At 46.7% G+C, this 18,956-nt stretch overlaps 1 protein-coding gene across 1 annotated transcript in view; it reads left to right on the top strand.

Annotated features, from left to right (window-relative positions):
• The window catches only part of LOC139047078 (calcium-activated chloride channel regulator 1-like), a 189,937-nt gene extending 171,626 nt beyond the window's left edge, over nt 1-18,311 (top strand). The window contains exons 13-15 of the mRNA XM_070521028.1: nt 2,115-2,291; nt 6,674-6,940; nt 17,665-18,311. Coding sequence (XP_070377129.1) covers nt 2,115-2,291; nt 6,674-6,940; nt 17,665-18,311 — 1,091 coding nt within the window. The remainder of the gene's footprint in view (nt 1-2,114; nt 2,292-6,673; nt 6,941-17,664) is intronic.
• The last annotated feature ends 645 nt before the right edge of the window (nt 18,312-18,956 follow it).

The raw sequence follows: 18,956 nt of genomic DNA, 5'->3' as shown, positions 1-18,956 counted from the left end.
CCACATGGATAGCACCTACAGTACACAGTGGTATCAACGAACTGTTCTCAGTAGTATCCATGTTTTAGTACACCTTTTTTGTCTCGGTGAGTCGTTAATCTGGTCTGTTGGATCTCCAACACAGAGCCCACATGAAGCGTGTCCACTGCACGTGAACTGCACTCGCCGCGGTGGCGCAGTGGCATAAGCTTTGTGTTCCTATTGCCGCGGGCGCCGGATGAAATCCCGTCCATGGCGGCCGCATTTCGATGTGGGCGAAATGCTAAAAGAGCCGTGTGGCGTGCATTCGGGACGCGTAGGTAGTCAAAATTAATCCGTAGTCGCCCACGACTGACTGCCTTGTGTAATGTTATGGTTTTGGCAATTTAATTTGTAACATCAAAGACGCCCCCCTGTAAAGCGTAATGGCATGACCTTGAAATCATCACGTATGCAGAAGTGAAAATGTTGAGGAGTTTTGCAAACGCCCATGGCTTGTCCTCTGTCTCTTCTCGTGCAACATTAATGTGGCACGCCTGCAACACCATTGCCGACGTTCTTCAACAATCATTGTCAGACTTTTCAATAGCTGGCAGGGCTTTGTTCCTTTGGCCCAGCAGGAGTTGAACTGCGTGATGCGTCGCTCCATGAAGTCGCACCCGCGTATGCTTTTGTATAGTATGCATAGGGCTAAAGATCAATGCTGAACTGTGCAGCCAAGTGGTTCTTCGCAAAAATTCTGCTACCAAGCCACTCTGGAGCTCCGGCGCTTACCGACAGACTACGATAGAAAGCTTTTCATATGTTTTGCTTCAACCTATATTTTGACGTCGTATATTTTTTAAAAATAATTTCCAAACAGCAATAGTTCTCTGGATGATGCAAGACCTTGCAATTATAGCTCATTTGTTCCAGTCATCGAGCGATGAGCGAGTGGCTCAGGACAGACGCTTTGCAACCAAAGCGATTATTTTCGTCGATATAATAGGCAACCGATCGCTTTCCGACCAACTTTGTCACGTGACCCTCACCTCCCCCCCCCCCTTATTCGCCAGTGTGAATGAGCCATTTTCAGCCTTTTGGATAGTGTATAATGATTGGGAACTGCTGCACTTATGCGGAAATATTTTGCTGCGGATGATTCTTTCGCGAAATCACAAAGCCATTCGAAGCCAGGGGGGCAGAGTTTACTGAAGTTCATGCGCCATAGGGGCGCGCTGACTGGACTGTCATGCTTTCTGCTCTACCGTAAGGAATAGTACTGCCGTTTTGGGTGATAGTGTCCATATAACACTCCGCGGGAATGCTCGTCGCTGGCGTCTCGGAAGACCTTTAAGGTAAGCTGCGTATTAAACCTGGAACCTCTCACCTTCACCTATCGTCCTCAAATTCTCTGTCTCTCCGATGCACACCATATCGCCTGACGGATCGACCTTGCGAGTTCCCAGGGAACTATCACGTGACATTGTGGGTGCTCTGCCCGCTCAGGTGCCCCCATACCACAAACAATACCGTGCAGCGATGGAGGAGTAAAGGGCATGAATATGGCTCGGACGTTGTCGCGATTCGTGCAGCAATGAAATTTCAAAGAAAAAGTGCAATGGGGAATTTTCCTCTAGGTGTGCGGAACAGATGAGTAGTCCTTGTGCCGCAAACGGGATCGTGTAAATGTGATATACTGCTGTTTTATCATCTCTGGGATTGCCGTTTCAATTTTATTTGTTAGAGTTTATGCTCTGCACATGGCACGTGACATATGTAATGAGAAGGGGTAAGAAGGTCTACCAGTGCGACGGTTGTCGTAAAATCACAGGCACTCAATTGCAGAGCGACAGTGGTAGGTATCAGTAAAGCATTTGACAAGCATACAATCTCCAATACAAAACAAATAACAAATCGTCACTTCTGGAATCCAAAATTTTAACGGTTAAAGAGCATACATAACAAAGTAAGAAAAGAAAACCAGTACCACGATTCAGAAATTTCCAAATCAGCCATTTTACGTGATATCTTCAAAACAAGTTCCCTATGCGATCACCTTAGCTCATCTCTGTGACAAACCAGAAGAAATTGATTGATTCAAGAGTTTCCGTAATTGATTCCGTTTTCAACAGCTATTGCTACTAATATTGCAGGTCCTGATATTATGCAAGACGATGGTTCATACAGCGGCTACTTCACGCAGTTCACGGGCAAAGGAAGGTACGCCATCATGGCATACGTCTACGGAAACAACAAGACCAGCCATGCGCATCGTACACCAGGATTCCCTCCTGATGTTCGTGTTAAGGAGAAGGAAGAATCAGCCCCTAGTGAGTTTATCAATGGCGCATTAACCTGCATTGCGTAGTCTCTCTCGTCTTGCTTTTGCTTGGGCAAAAGGGTAAAATGACCGTTGAGACGTTATCATAACTGTAACTCTATTCTTTCAGGAAAGAATTTGTGCGGAACTGAGTCCAAGGCAAGGACAGTTGCTACATTTCACGCACGCTACCAAACATTGTTCAAAACAGAAATTTAAGTGAGCAGAAGAAAAGCGCTTAATAGCTTGAACTGGCCTTGTTCATTTTTGATAGCGACAGCAATTGTATGGACATTCCAGGCCCATATCTACCTTAGGCTTCGCCGTGAGCTTCTGTATAAAGACCAAGCGTGATAAAATCCTCACAGCAGGCCATATACTCTTTGTGAGAATGGAAGAATGCTATGGGAAGTTGGCAAACGCTGCTGAATCTCGCGTCCACGAGAGACGAAGCCAGGGTGGAAAAGCGCCCCCTTATGTCGCCCGCGAAGCACGGGAGTAAGTAGTGGGAGTGGAGGGGGGGGATCTTCTCCAGCGGCTGCTGCTTACAGCACAGCGAGTGGGGTGACATATTTTGAAAGAGATGTGCGATATGGCCAAGGTGCACGCCAGCGCGTGTCTCACGTTCAAGCAATCTGCGATATTTGCAGGGTGCGCGTAGGGCCGGCCGCTTCACATGCGTTGTGCTTTGGACATTTTCTTTGCGTTGAAGCGAGTGCTGCAACAAGCTTAATTCGCTCGCTGCTGCTACCGCCTTTGCTTACTCCAGCATTACGGCAGCGTGTTTCCGCGGTCATCCAGCGATATCTGTTCAGGCTTACCTGCGCAGGTGTGACACCGTACTTGTTTTTTTTTTTGGTTAGTAGGAGCAGGTTTACGGGTTTATACGGCCAATAAAGCTACTATCCTTACTTCATATAGCTATCTACTAATTTGCTTTCACAATTCTTGCTTCGCCTTTTCAGCGAAACAATGGCTTTTAGTTGGTGCCGCTTCCTAGTAGCGCAGCTGATCAGCCACTTGGCCGTGTTTCTGTTGTAGTAAGGCCTGATGGTCGAGGTACTTTTGCGATAAAGCTCTACTACTTCTTTGGTTACTCCTTAAAGAGCCCTACAGGACATGCGCAAGCTACAAACGGCATATGTTTATGTGGCCAGAATTCGTACGCTAGAAACGCAACAGAACCGTCAGAAATACGTATTCTTGTACAGCTTCACAACGACAATACTGAAACTGCAGCAATAGAGGTCCGTTCATATCATCATCATCAGCAGCACCAGCCTGGATACGCCCACTGCAGGGCAAAGACCTCTGCCCCTACTTCTCCAACTACTCTGGTCATATGCTAATTGTGGCCATGTTGTCCCTGCACACTTCTTAATCACATCCGCCAACCTAACGTTCTGCCGCCCCCTGCTACTCTTCCTTTCTCTTGGAATCCAGTACGTAAGGCATAATGACCATCGGTTATCTTCCCTTCTCATTACTTGTCCTGCTCATGCACATTTCTTTTTCTTGATTTCAACTAAAATGTCATTAACTCGCTTTTGTTCCTTCACCCAATAGCCTCTTTTCTTGTCCCTTAACGTTACACCTATCATTTTTCTGTCCATGTAAATTATTACAACGCATAGAAAAGCGCATCACTGCTGATTGCAGCGGCGCCGCTCAACTGCCACTCCAGCAGCCCCATCGCCATGCATCTACGTAGCAGGCACTCATGACGTCAGTCAGACGAGCTATCCGATTGTCTACCCAGATTGCGTCTGCGGCAATGCGTGAAATATGACGCGGGATTAAGTTTACTTTCAATAGCACTCGTTCGCATAGTAATGTGTACTCCCTTAAAAAATAAGTGCCCGAATTTCCTAAACCTCGATGTCACCTCCAACGAATTGCCTAGCTCAATGCGTCATCCTGAATTTAGGTATAACCCTTACACAGCTGTTCTATACTTTTCTCTTCAAGGATAATGGCAACCTGCTATTCATCATCTGAGAATGCCTGCCGTTTGAGGTTTATTTATTGAGGTTTATTTATTGATTTCTTTCTGTACATCAACAGAAATCGAAGCAAAAGCAAAAGGCTATACAGCCTGACAGAGGCTTTTGCTCCAAGATACAGTTCAGCAAGCAGGCATAAGCAGACAAAAGATAATCATTGAACTATCGAAATTGTCTCTAGGTATAAAAAACAAAAAAAATATAACAGAGTAAAGAAAACAAGCAGATCGACATTGATATATTGTAACAAGCAGCAAAACAAAAGAAAGAAAACTTTCTAGTTTTCTTGTGTAGAACCAAGGTAGGTGTGGAATATCCGTAAATATTTGCCAAGATCATGACATGTGGCTCTTGTACTCCTCCATTGCGCCATTTCTATGAATGATGGTATCTGTACTCAATCAAATGATTTTTCATAATCTGTGAAAGCCACATTTGCCACAAAAAAGGATTAGTGGTTGTTAAGAACTACATATTAGGAACGTGCTTTAAAATCCCCCCAAAAAAAACCAAAGTATTACTTGATAGTTTGATGCCTCCACAAAAGCTTTACATTCGGAAGAGCCTTGTTTCTGTTATGGCGCTGTCCATCGTACATGCTCTTCATTTTGCTGTTGTCTTTATTAGCGCTGTTTTTCTTCACATATGGTAAGGAGCGAATTGATGTCCGATGTAATGTCACATGCATCGGGTCGTGTGTTTCACGTCGATTGCACTGCACCTTTGCGTCTACCATTGAGAATGACCTGGAAGTTGATTTACATAGTGCGAGTACTATACGCATATAAATAAGTTGACAATGTTTGGTCATATTAAAGCAATGGTAATGAGGATGTTCGACTTATCTTATCACTTTTACAATTGGTGGGGAGCGGCATAACTATTGCACTTGAGTTTCCAGACGACAACCACCGGCAGGTTATAATGACTCCTTAACGCAATGTGCATGCTGCCTTGTATGACATACATAAAAGGACTACTTCAGTCCCAATAGAATGTTAAAAACGCTTGCATGGATTATTCGAAATCGATGCCGTGCTTAGTAACGCAGTACATTGGAACCGTAAGTCTAGAAATACATTCTTAGTTTTTTATATAATGTATAGCGGACGGTTATCATATTACATAAAAATGTCTCCTAGGATAATCAGGTAGTTCTGAATGACGCAGCTGAAAAGATAGCAAAATGATGTCAGGACTGGCAGATGACGCTAAATGAAGCAAAAACTGTATGCATGACAGTCACGAAAAAGAAAGCACCACTAACCTTTCCATACCAAATTCAGCAAAGAGAACTACAAAGGGTTGAAGAATTCAAGCATTTGCGTATCATTATTTCTTCCGATCTATAATCTAACAAACACGTGTCATACGTGGCAACAAAGTCATTCTCAGCGCTTTTTTCCCTCAAACGGTCCCTCATATACGCTTCACCCAACGCCAAACTACTCGCTTACACGTCACTTATTCGCTCCGTTATAGAATACGGCGCCATATGCTGGTTCCCATACACTAAATGTGCCATAGCGAAGTTATAGAACGTACAAAGAAAAGCAGCCATATTCATTTATAATAAACGCCGTCGTCATGATTCCCAAACCAAACTTCTGCGCTTAGCCGTACTCCCAACAATTAGCGATCTTGCTAAATATCTCAGACTAAAATTCGTGTTTATTCTCCATAGCAATGCCCTAAAAATAGACAAAAACAAGTTTTTAGTACACTCTAACGCTTGAATTTAGAGAACGAAACACAATAAACAATTATCTGAGTATAGGTTTCACAACGACACCTTCAGGTATTCATACTACCCACAAGCTCTCAGAGAATGGAATCTGTTACCACAAGAGGTTGTCGATTGTACAACCCTCGATTCCTTTTTGTCTAAGCTGTCTAACCCTCTCTATCTTGCTACGTGATGAAATGTGGTTTGTACATTATGTTCTATTGTCACCAGGAATGTGCATTTTCTATATCGCTGTACGTGTGTATGAATAAGCTTGTTTTTAAACCAAAGCTAAGGCGTCCTGTAAATGATTATCATTGAGCCATGTGTGAATGATGTATTTTCCCTTTTATGACAGTACGGTTTCTCTCCAAAGCCTTCGTTAAGGCTAGCAGTATATACGAAATAAATAAATGTTCGTAAATTACCAGTCTATTTTAACGATGCACTATTGCAATAGCTAATGCATACCTGCGGCATAGTTCAGTCTGTTATTACCGTAATTACCTGCAGGTACTGCAGGAACGTTCAATGTCGCATACAGGGCCAGCGTCAAATGTATCCTTAAATGTTATTTCCCGGGAAATCCTCCTCCCGACCATCCATTAGATTGCTGCACCCTAAATTGTCGCGGTAGTAATACTGTCATTATGTCTTGTGCAGCGGAAGAACCAGTCATGGAAGGGATTGAAGACTCTGCCAACTACACATTCAAGGATACCCTCCTGGGAGAAAAGGAGCCGACGAACCCATTCCAAAGAGTCGCAGCTGGAGCCTACTTCCAGGTCACCAGCGACCTGCGGAAAGCTGATGTTCCTCCCGCCACAATGAGAGACCTAAAAGCTGTCGAGGGTTACATCGACATCGACAGAACACCCGTTGTCAGACTTACATGGACATGGCCGGGCGCACACATGACACATGGAAAGGGTGCGTATTGTCTGTGAGCTACCATCTCGCATTCGGGAGGAAATTAACTATGAACACTCAACAGGAGAATTATGATAGGTAATACGACTGAGTGAAGCTATATTTTTTCTAACGTATTCCCATTCTACCCCATTCTAACGTGCAACGCACAGTGGATGCAAAGTAACATTTTGCTTTCCAGAACGCGTAGGTTTCAGTTTCTCCTCAGTTAAGTGTCGCATCGCATTTTTTAGAAGGGCTCCTAATCATCGCTAGTATGGTAGGCTGTAAAAGATGTTAAACGCGAACAAAACACCTTGAAACGATCAATTCAAATAGGGCCTCAGCAAACCGCCTCGCAAGGAAATGCAATAAATAAAATAAAACCGAGTCAGCGCACACGTACAGATCTTATTTGTTTTCTTTATTTTCATGCATTGCATTGATTAGGCTCAGGCTGTAGCCATCAAAACATCAATTCATTGACTGAAAATGTCGGCTTCCGTTATTGTACCTGGTGCATTAGTGAGTAGAGGGAATTAAGAGTTTTCTTCGTGTGCTACCGTATTTTCGTCATATTTCATATTTATTAGATGACCGAGTCATGGAAAGTAGCAATGATAACTAGCGGCAGCTGACTTGTGATTCTGTGAAATATGGGAAAAAAATATGCCAGAACGTTGAAACAGCACTACTAACCCCTTAGTAACCAGTTTTCGGTCACAATAAAGCGCTGTATATTACAAACCCAAAGACGTATTGCTTAGACTGCAAATCTTGCATTCTAGCTGTTATCCCGATGCCTACAAAGAAGACGCATAAAAGTTTATTAAGTATTTAAATAGTTGCCCACATTGGAACTTTACGAGAGGCACGACTAGCACCAAGTTCGACACGAATATTAATTAGGACCCTTTGCAAATTATTTTTCTGCATTCATTGTAAGCAGCTTCCAAGCTAAAAGCTAGCGGAGAAGACAGGATGGGCACCATAAAAAGCAAGCGAAAATACATTTAAATAAACTGCCAATTATGAACATGGCCGCCTCTCAACAAATTGAGATTATTTTTTAGCGTCAAACCAAAACAAACATTCACCGCGAATGAAAACCACATTTTCACTTCAAAGTCGTACGGAAGTTTTGGCGAAATATGTGTATTCAAATTTCACGTTAAGAAATATTTGAGCACCGAATGTAGCTGCTTAGTGGTGATGGTGTGGGGCTCCTAAGAACTAGGTCACGAAGGCAAAATGCCAAAACACCCGTGCACTTAGATTTAGGCGCACGTTGAAAAACACTGAATTTCTGGACTCGCCCACTACGGCATGCCTCATAATCAGATCGTAGTTTTAGCAGGAAAAATGCCACATTTTAATTAGATAACGAAATATTTCCGCTGTATTTATTGCATGGGTTTGTTCCGATTACGTAGTTATATTTGGCATTTACGGCCTGGTGATTTTGCCAAAGTAGTGTGACCGATAGGTTCTCCTGAGCAAAAAAGTGTTGTAAGGTGCACCACTTTCTAAGCTGTTCATTTGTTATCATCGCCGTGGTAGCGTGCCGTCTTTTAGCAGCATGTAGGTAACCACAAATCATCGCGATGAACGCTAGTAGGAAGTTCCTGAAGCGTTTCTCGCTGGCGAAGCGCGAGCGTACGTTTGACAGACAAACGTAAGCAATCTTTTAAAAGAAGAAATTGCTGTGATAAGGACTAGTAACGTGCCTAAATAAATTCTGCGGTTTCACGTGACAAATTTAGAGCTCAATACAACACTCGCATTCGAAACAATAATCCCGAGCATTTCACTCATGAAGTCTGTATCTGCTAATGTAGGACTCTTTTTGGCCACGGACTTTTTGTGATTGGGACTTCTAACACGCACGACTTATATCTAGATAATATACAGTACCTTAAATGTGTTGATTCGTGTTGTCGACAAATTCGACTTCTCCCTGCCATCTGCTAGCCGCCTGGTTAGCTCAGATAGTAGAGCGCTGCCCCGGAAAGGCGGTGGTCCCGGTTTCGAGTGCCGGAACAGGACAAATTTTTCTTCAACTCTGAGGCTGTTCTTTCGAGGAGCCTGTATGGGTTTCCTTTGCAGTAATTACTACGAAGGGGTGGTTCTCTGACTTTTCCTTAATAACTTCAACGTGTTGGTAACGCTACCGTATTTGCTAACCTGGATTCGTGATATAGCGCTTCACGACGTGCCCGCTGTATATTACGTACGTGTAGTTTACCGATCACAATGTTCGGGGTGCGACATTTTGCGTCAGCCATTTTGAAAGAAAACCTCTTGAACATGAAATACACACCGTAAGGCTGAACGCTGTTTTCGAACCAAATTTTTGACTGAAAGTGCTCGAAGAACGGCTCGCTATCGCGCTAAGCTCAAAACTTATTCTACCATTTGCCATAAACAAAGCGTTCCACTACAGTTTTCGAGGTCGCATGTAAAGTTTTTCGCCGCCAGCGAGCGCATAGCCAGAACTGACGTTCACTTGCATGTCGTAGCGCAACCAGACGTATCACTATCCTGCACTGAGAATAGCGCTATCGAGGCACCCTACTCTACCTGGACACGCTGCGCCTTCTGGCGGCACCACTGTGAAGTATGCGCCTGCACAGTGGTGCCAGAGAGGCTTATTGAAGCCCTGTGGACCCAGTTGCACAACCCCACTTGAAATGCCAACCTTTCAGGCGTCACTAGTGTCGGATTCGGCGCACTTTTTTTTACTGATTTGCTGACTACGCAACCTTAAGTGCGAGATAGCTAGATAGCCGGAATAAAACAAAATGGTCTGATAATGTCAAGGAAGCTATTTGAACTAACATCGTTTAATTATTTGCATGGTTACCGTGATGGCCCTGCCAGAAGGCTGGAAAAGTATCTTTCAAGCGCTTTCGGTTGCCTTCCTAACCACAACAAACACTAGGCGCTTTTCAGGGCGGTGTGCCAGAGCATCACCATCTAGATAGCACAAGGACTGTTTACTCCGATCCATGAGGTCACGTTACCTGGCGAGAAATTTCTACTAACAAGGCTGACGAGATGAAACGGTGGCGTCAAAATACTGTTGCCTACTCTGGAGCATTCCCATTGTATTCGATGTCAATCGGGCCAGGTAACATGACGTCATGGATCGGAGCAAAAATGCTTTGCGCTGTCTAGGTGGCGTTGGCTAGAAGTAATTCGATCTCCTTCACACTGAGCACGTTTGAAAGCGCTGTCATCGGTTGGTACCGCAGCATATTCTTGCGGTATATTTTAACACGATAGCGTTAGGGGCTCCGTGTCGCAGAAAATGCGTTGCCCGTGTCGGCGGCTTTCGTCGCCAGTGTTGCACATCAGTGAAAATCATCCTGAACAACAAACACGCGTCCCCTACGTGTGGCGCATGCGCGTCACTGAAATAATTCAATTTCTCGAATTAAAATGCGTCAGAAAAGTCGTAAAATAATACGTACGCGCAACCGACAGACATGAATGCGTGGGATACTAATTTCAATATACAAGAAAGATAATTCGGGTAAGCGAAAACTAACACACAAAGTTCTTTTTGCTTGCAATGAGTCACTGCTTGTAGCCTTTGCCTTACGGGGCTAGGAGCCACTGCTGTGCCTTTTACTGCCGCCAAGTTCGGCTGACCACTGTTTTCTGTCGGCGTTACGCCACCAGTTGATCCCTCAATCCTATCATAATCAGCTGCGCTGAAAAAATGAATTGAGCTGGCCAGGCTATGTGATGCGTAGGGCAGATAACCGGTGGTTCAGTACCGTTATGGAAGGGATGCCAAGGCAAAGGAGGCAATGTCGAGGAGAACACAAAATTTTGATGAGTTTGATGAGGGGGGGGGGGGGGGGGTTGACGTGAGGTTGTTTGTAAGCTCAAGTTGGAATCAGCTAGAACAAGACTATCGTGTTCACTGTTCAACACAAAGCTTGAGCGTGCTCCAAGCATGTAAATTATTTTTCGGGCTTTCTTTCACATGCAAAACAACAAAGAACCGTGCTGAAAAGAACGCCCCAGGAACAAATGAAATTTATGACTGCGACCTCGATTTAAATCCGAAATGTGACGTATCGGATCTAAATGAAACACATAAAAACATAAACAGCACATGAAACAAGTACTGCAGGACTCAATTCATATCTGCAAAAAATACTCCAACTCGTACTTTTGTATTCCCTGCATGATAGCTAGCATTCGCCGTGCACACACACACACACACACACACACACACACACACACACATATATATATATATATATATATATATATATATATATATATATATATATATATATATATATATATATATATATATATATATATATAAGAAAGAAAGCAGACCCACGAGTGTAAAATAACTTATATTTACAAATGATGGATATGGCGTTCAGGCAACCGCCAGACTTCGTCTTTTTCTAGTCCAACTCAACGTCTTCCTTCACTTCACCGTAACATCACCCTCCCGGTGGGGGAGCTCCGTCCCGGTGCAAGTTAAACAGCCTCACTTATTGGGGGGACATAGGGCTTGAGCCTGGTGACGTGAACAACATCACTGGTTAAGTTGGGAGGCACGGAAGGCTGACCGAGTGGGGCGATCTCGTAGGTCACGTCGGACAGTTGGCGTAAGATCTGGTACGGACCAGAAAAACGGGACAGTAATTTTTCCGACAAGCCGACACGACGTGAAGGCGTCCAGAGAAGGACAAGGGAACCAGGTGAAAAATGGTGGTCTCGGTGTCGAAGGTCGTAGCGTCGCTTTTGAGAAGCTTGCGAGACTGTGAGGCGATGACGGGCGACATCTCGGGCCTGGGCGGCTAAGTCAATAGCCTCGCGAGCGTAAGCAGTGCTGGGTGACTGTACTGCGGAAGGTAGCAACGTGTCAAAAGGCAAGGTGGGGTCGCGGCCGTACAAAAGGAAAAATGGTGAAAATCCGGCAGTGTCGTGACGGGACGAGTTGTATGCGAAAGTGACGTATGGTAAAGCGACGTCCCAGTCGCGGTGATCGTTGGAGACGTACATGGCGAGCATTTCAGTGAGTGTGCGGTTGAGTCGCTCGGTGAGGCCGTTCGTTTGAGGGTGGTACGCGGTAGCAATCCGATGTTCTGTAGAACAGGAGCGGAGCAGATCATCAACGACCTTCGATAGAAAGTAGCGGCCGCGATCCGTCAGCAACTGGCGAGGGGCGCCGTGGTGCAGGATGACGTCTTTTAGTAAGAAGTCGGCGACATCTGTAGCGCAGCTGGTTGGCAGGGCTCGTGCGATGGCATATCTAGTGGCATAATCGGTTGCTACAGCAATCCATTTGTTTCCTTTGATGGAAATTGGAAACGGACCAAGGAGGTCGAGGCCCACACGGAAGAAGGGCTCTGTAGGTATATCAATGGGTTGAAGCAAACCAGCGGGAGGCATAGCAGGCGTCTTCCGGCGCTGACACAGGTCGCAAGAAGCGACATAACGGCGCACAGAGCGATAAATGCCAGGCCAGAAGAAGCGGCGCCGCAGGTGGTCGTAAGTACGAGTGACGCCCAGATGTCCAGCAGTAGGAGCGTCATGAAGTTGCTGGAGCACGGTGAGTCGAAGGTGCTTGGGGACGACTAGGAGGAGCTCCGGGCCGTCAGGACGAACGCTACGACGGTATAAAGTTCCATCGCGCAAGGTGAACATCCGAAGGGACGGGTCATTGGGCGAGGAGCTTAGGCGGTCCATAAGTGTTCGAAGAACAGGATCCTTGCGCTGCTCGTCGCCAATGTGGAGGAAGCCGGAGAGGGACAGAATACTGATGTCCGAGTCTGCATCGGTATCGTCCGGTTGATCCACGGGATTGCGGGACAGGCAGTCAGCGTCTTTATGCAGGCGTCCTGACTTATATATAATAGAAAATGTATATTCTTGTAGGCGCAATGCCCAACGTGCAAGTCGTCCAGTTGGGTCCTTCAAAGAGGAGAGCCAGCAGAGGGCGTGATGGTCGGTGACAACGCAGAAGCTCCGACCGAAAAGGTACGGGCGAAATTTCGCGACCGCCCATACGAGCGCGAGACATTCTCTCTCAGTAATGGAGTAATTTCGCTCGGGCGTGGAAAGGCGGCGGCTAGCGTAAGCGATGACACGGTCTTGGCCCTGTTGACGCTGAGCGAGGACAGCGCCGATGCCATGACCAGAGAAGGGTCAAAGTGGGAGAGAATCGGGGAAGTGGTAAGCCGCTCAATCAGGGTAGAGAAGGCTTTCTCCTGTAGCGGTCCCCAAGAGAAAGAGGCGTCTTTCTTAAGAAGGTCAGTGAGAGGGTGAGCGATGTCCGCAAAATTTTTCACAAATCGCCGAAAATAAGAGCATAAGCCCAGAAAACTACGGACATCGTTCGTTGAACAAGGTACAGGAAAATTTCGCACGGCGTGAACTTTCTGTGGATCAGGTTGGATTCCGGCGGCGTTGACGAGATGACCAAGCATGTTAATTTCACGGCGACCGAAATGGCACTTGGAGGAGTTTAGCTGAAGGCCAGCCCTGCGAAACACGGAGAGTATGGTTGTGAGGCGCCGCAGGTGGCTCTCAAAGTTCGGCGAAAACACAATCACATCGTCGAGGTAACACAGGCATGTAGACCACTTCAAGCCGCGCAAGAGAGAGTCCATCATGCGCTCGAATGTAGCTGGCGCATTGCATAATCCAAAGGGCATGACTTTAAATTGGTACAGACCGTCCGGTGTGACAAAGGCGGTTTTCTCGCGGTCCATCTCATCGACGCTAATCTGCCAATAGCCGGAGCGGAGGTCAATTGATGAAAAGTATTGGGATCCGTGAAGGCAGTCAAGAGCGTCATCAATGCGAGGCAAGGGATAAACATCCTTCTTTGTTATCCGGTTGAGGTGACGGTAGTCAACGCAGAAGCGCCACGAGTTATCTTTTTTCTTTACTAAGACAACCGGTGATGCCCACGGGCTACTGGAGGGTTCAATGATGTCCTTGTCCATCATCCTGTCTACTTCTTTCTGTATGATGGCCCTTTCTGTTGCCGAGACACGATATGGCCGCCTATGAATGGGGCTGGCGTCACCGGTGTTGATGCGATGCGTGACAACAGATGTCTGGCCAAGTGGACGGTCGTCCAAATCAAAGATGTCCCGATAAGATGACAGGAGATGACGAAGAGCTGTGGTTTGCTCGGAAGGAAGGTCGGGGGCGATCATCTTAGAAACATCGTCCGCAGGCGTCGAGTACGAAGGAGTGGATGACAAAGGTCCGTTCGTACTGAGGAAGGATTCAGAGGTCAAAACAGAAATCTGAAATTCTTCCAAAGGAGTGATATGCGCTATGGCGATACCGTGTGGCAAAACATGTGACGAGAACCCAAAATTCAGGATGGGCACGCGAGCGCAGTTTTCGCGGATCCGAATTAAGGTGCTCGGTAGGGCAATATTACGCGACAAAACCACGTCAGTAAGCGGCGACAGGACGTACTCGCCATCAGGTACGGGAGGACAGGGCGTCAGCAGGACATTTGTAGCAGCCTGTGGAGACAGCCTTGCAAATTCAGCAGCACATAAGCGGTGTGGAGCACAAGTGGTTGCGTCGGCAGGAAGTGGCAGGTCCAACTGTACAACACCTGCGGAGCAGTCAATTTGGGCAGAGTGTTTCGAAAGGAAGTCGAGGCCGAGAATTAGGTCGTGTGGGCAGTGTTCAAGGACGATAAATAGAACAACGGTATAATGGCCCCCAATGGTCACACGTGCTGTGCACATTCCAAGGACAGGTGACGTACTCCCATCGGCGACTCGCACGGTGCACGGTACGGCGGGGGTCAGAACCTTTTTGAGCCGGCGGCGGAGAGCAGCGCTCATAACTGAAAGCTGCGCTCCTGTATCAACGAGAGATCTAACAGGAACGCCATCGACTTCAATGTCCAGCAGGTTTCCACATGTAGGCAGGGTCAATAGAGGATTTGTGGGCCGGGTCGGAGTTGCAGCTTCACCTCCGGGAGCTGCACCGCCTAGTTTCCCGAAGCGAAGCGACCGGTTGCAGAAGGGGACGAAGAGCGGTGAACGAGAGGCGAACGGGACCTACGACCTTGCGGAGACGGGGATCGGCTGGATCTTGGTGGAGCACTGTCGGCGTTGATGTTCCTAGTCGGCGTATAGGGCGAGAAAGTGCGATTGTCGGGTACTTGGCTGTAGTGACTCGGAGACGACCACCGAGGAGGCGACGACCAGTGGTTGCGGCAATGACGGGCGATGTGTCCAATACCGGAACAATTAAAACAGATGGGTTTATCATCCGCTGTGCGCCATTCAGCTGGGTTGCGACGGAGAGGTGGAAAGCTTTGCGTCCGGGAGCGAGCGGTCGGAGAAATTTGGTAGGTGTTGGTATGGCGGACTGAGCAGAGAGATGGAATGCCCAAACTTGCTATTTCCTCCCGAACGACCGCTTGTATAAGGGAGATAGCGGGTACGCTTTCCCGACAGTCTGAACGAACGGGAGCCGGGGCCATGGCCTCAAGCTCACGGCGAACGATGCGCGTTATTTCTTCCGGTCCTGCGGGCTGAACGAACCGCGGCGGGTCTTCGCAAGAAGATGTCGCGGCGGTATTGGGCAACCGGTCGAAAGTTTGAGTGACGCGGCGGCCCTTCGCTTGTTCGAAGCGCCGGCACTCCTTAATAATAGCATCCACAGTGGCACAATCCTTACACATCAAGAGATTGAAGGCATCGTCTGCAATACCTTTCAATATATGGCCAATCTTGTCTGCCTCGGTCATGTTGTCATCAGCCTTGCGACAGAGGGCCAGCACATCCTGTATGTACACGACATAGGATTCTGTGGACGTCTGAGCGCGGCACGCAAGTTCTTTTTTAGCTGCCAGCTGACGACCGACAGGTCTGCCGAACAGGTCTCGCATTTTTTCTTTGCAAACATCCCAGCTCGTTAGGTCAGCTTCATGTGTGTCATACCATTGCTTCGCAGTTCCCTTCAGATAAAATATTACGTTTGCAAGCATCATTGTAGGATCCCACCTGTTGTTGTCGCACACTCGCTCGTACATCGTAAGCCAGTCCTCGACGTCGACGTTGTCCGTGCCACAAAATGTTCCCGGGTCCCGTGGGTGAGTGAGGATGACCGTGGGCACGGGCTGCCGAGGCGTTGTCGCTTGTGTCGGTTGATTTGCCATTGTGGCAGCAGGTAGATGACGTCCGCTGCGAAGTTCCGTGGTGGTACCCCGCACCTCCACCAAAATGTTGCGGGAAGAAAGCAGACCCACGAGTGTAAAATAACTTATATTTACAAATGATGGATATGGCGTTCAGGCAACCGCCAGACTTCGTCTTTTTCTAGTCCAACTCAACGTCTTCCTTCACTTCACCGTAACATCATATATATATATATATATATATATATATATTTCTTTCTACAAGTTGCCGCTCTTCTGTCTTCCTTCTGGGCCCCTTCTCTATTGTGCCCCCCGCCACCCGCTCCCGCTACAACGGCAGCCGACGCACTGGAGCTGCGGAGCGACCGCTTTCTCCCTCCTTGCCTCGGGTGCACGGGAACCTAGCTGCCGCTACTTCCCGCCCCCCTCCCTCTCCGTCATACGTCTGCCTCCTCCTGAGTGCTTTTTTCTTTTTCTTTCCGTTTTCTTTCTCTCTTCCTTTTTCCTTCTTTCTTTTTTTTCCTTCTTTTTCTTTCTTCTTTTTTTTTCTCACACACCTCCTTGCTCTAGATACATGTGACTCCGCCTTCCTCTTGCCCTGCATAGCTGCCAAAGGCCGCTGTAAATCTGCCAAGGCGCCGAAAATTAATCACTGTCACAACTGTTCCTCTCGGTTTGATGTATGTAAGAACGACCGGGTACCCGGTCTGGTGTCTTCTCTACCACGGCCGAACTGCCATTTTTTTGTAAACCCTGACGAAGATCGGTCCACCGATCGCAACTGTCGAAATTAAATACTTGTTCTGTTTACCTTGTAGCACCACTCAAGTTTACGTTTGAAAGGTAGCCTGAAGAAACCCTCTTTGCCTACTATATATATATATATATATATATATATATATATGCAGTCGTCCTTAATGGTTACGGACTGGAGATCACGAGAAGGGAAGCGTAGCAGAGGGCGGCAGAAATTTAAGTGCGTTGGTAAGATTACGAAGTTTGCATGGACAACATGACCACAATTGGCACATGACCGGGGCAGTTGCAAAGGTATGGGAGAGGCCTTTGACCAGCAGTGGGTTTAGCCAGGCTGATGATGATGATGATGATGGTCGTGATGATTATGATATAAAAATACCATGCGCCCTGCATAATCTTAGCCATGCAGTTCAAAGAAGAATAATGATTAAAAACAAAGGTCAAAATACGATTTCTAGACCTACGGTGTTTGATAGGCTTCTGAAGACGGCATGCCGTTGGTCCCGAAATCGTACCCCGCACAGAGGCTTCTTTTCCTTATTTATTTCAGTACCTTGGCTGATCCTAGCTCGGAGTGCGTAAATATATGTATTACAAGAAATAAACCGCATCAACACGATAAATTTATTGTCGATGTTTTGGCCAAGGACCAAGTTGATCAAGATTATTTTACGGACATAACGTCACGTTTCTTATACACTTCGGATAGCATGGTTGTGCAGCATTGTTGAACTAGATTTACACAACTGAGTTGTGAACAGAAGTTAAACAAAACAGGGGGATGGGGATTAACGTCACAATGCAGAGGTTGCCTCTGTTTTCGTTACAGCTGCGGAAGTGGAAATCAGAGGTAGCACCAATGAAGAGAACCTTAAAAGGGACTTCGACAGCCAGGAGCGTCTGTCCACTGTCGTGAAAGGCAACCTTGACCCCCTCCCCGGCGGTTCGAAGCACGACGTAACGATCGCACTTCCTCGCGAGTGGGAAATGACGAGACCAGGCGACAGGGACTACAAGCTAGAGGCGTACCTAGCGGCGCGTGTTATTAACGCAGATGGACTAAAGGGGGAGCTGTCTAGGAGCATTACATTATTTTTCAGAAACCCAAATTTCACCGCCGAATATATCCCAACAGGAGCGTCCATCCCCACACAGGCAATGCCGAACACGAAGCCTGGACCAGGAAGAACCAAAACAACGCTGGCTAAGCCGTACACGAAAACAGCTAAAGCAACGACCTCAACACCCCCGCCCAAAGCGGAGCCAGCTCGCAATACGGCGGCAACAGCCACACCAGAGGTGGATCATGCGAGAAAAAATGACCATTCATCCGTCATAATTTGGATTCTCCTGGCGCTAGTTGCCGGAGTCGTTATGACAGCCATGACAACTATACTGCTACTCAGGGCGACGTTGAACCCTATTGCCGAAGATCAGGGCCTCATCACGACCACGGCAACACTGACAACTATGTGAAGCCACGTGGTATCCTTGGACAAAATAAAACGTTAGGGGCACCGACAACGCGTGGCATTATTTTAACCTCTGCGTAGCACGAACACGATTCTCTTCTTTTACAGTTTGCCTAACGCTTTCTTTATTTACATCGACAGTGTGATTATTTCCTTTGGGAAAAAATATGAAATCTAAAGCAGTGAAAATTCTTGTGCTGCTTTTCCCTGGAAACCATCGGAAAAAGGTATTGTGTTTAATTTCTACATACCAAGAAGGCGATGTCCATTGCCGCTTCCACTACAATGGCTTCGCTCAAGATGGTCACGTGACTAACTCCAACGCATTCCTCGAACCGCAAATTTTCCACGTGAATATTTAGCTCCTTCAGGCATGAATACCTACTCTGCAGGAAAAACTTTAAAACATACAGGTATCGATATTTTAGGTGTCCAATCTGCGAAGAAAACCATTGACTTCTCTCGGACCATATTTATGCAAATTTGGTCACGTAATCAATGAAGGTATCGTGGCTGAACCCTAACTTTTCTTTTTTTTGAAAGCACGCTTTGGCAGTTAACATAAAAGTAGGGAACAATTTATTCGCAATTGTGGAAGTGGAGCATTAACGCGTTCGCGGGTTGTAGTATTGGAAGAAGTCCTTAGCTG

The sequence above is a fragment of the Dermacentor albipictus genome, chromosome 6 (assembly GCF_038994185.2).
Source record: "Dermacentor albipictus isolate Rhodes 1998 colony chromosome 6, USDA_Dalb.pri_finalv2, whole genome shotgun sequence".
NCBI lineage: Eukaryota > Metazoa > Arthropoda > Arachnida > Ixodida > Ixodidae > Dermacentor > Dermacentor albipictus.
This window is presented reverse-complemented; position numbering and strand designations above follow the sequence as displayed.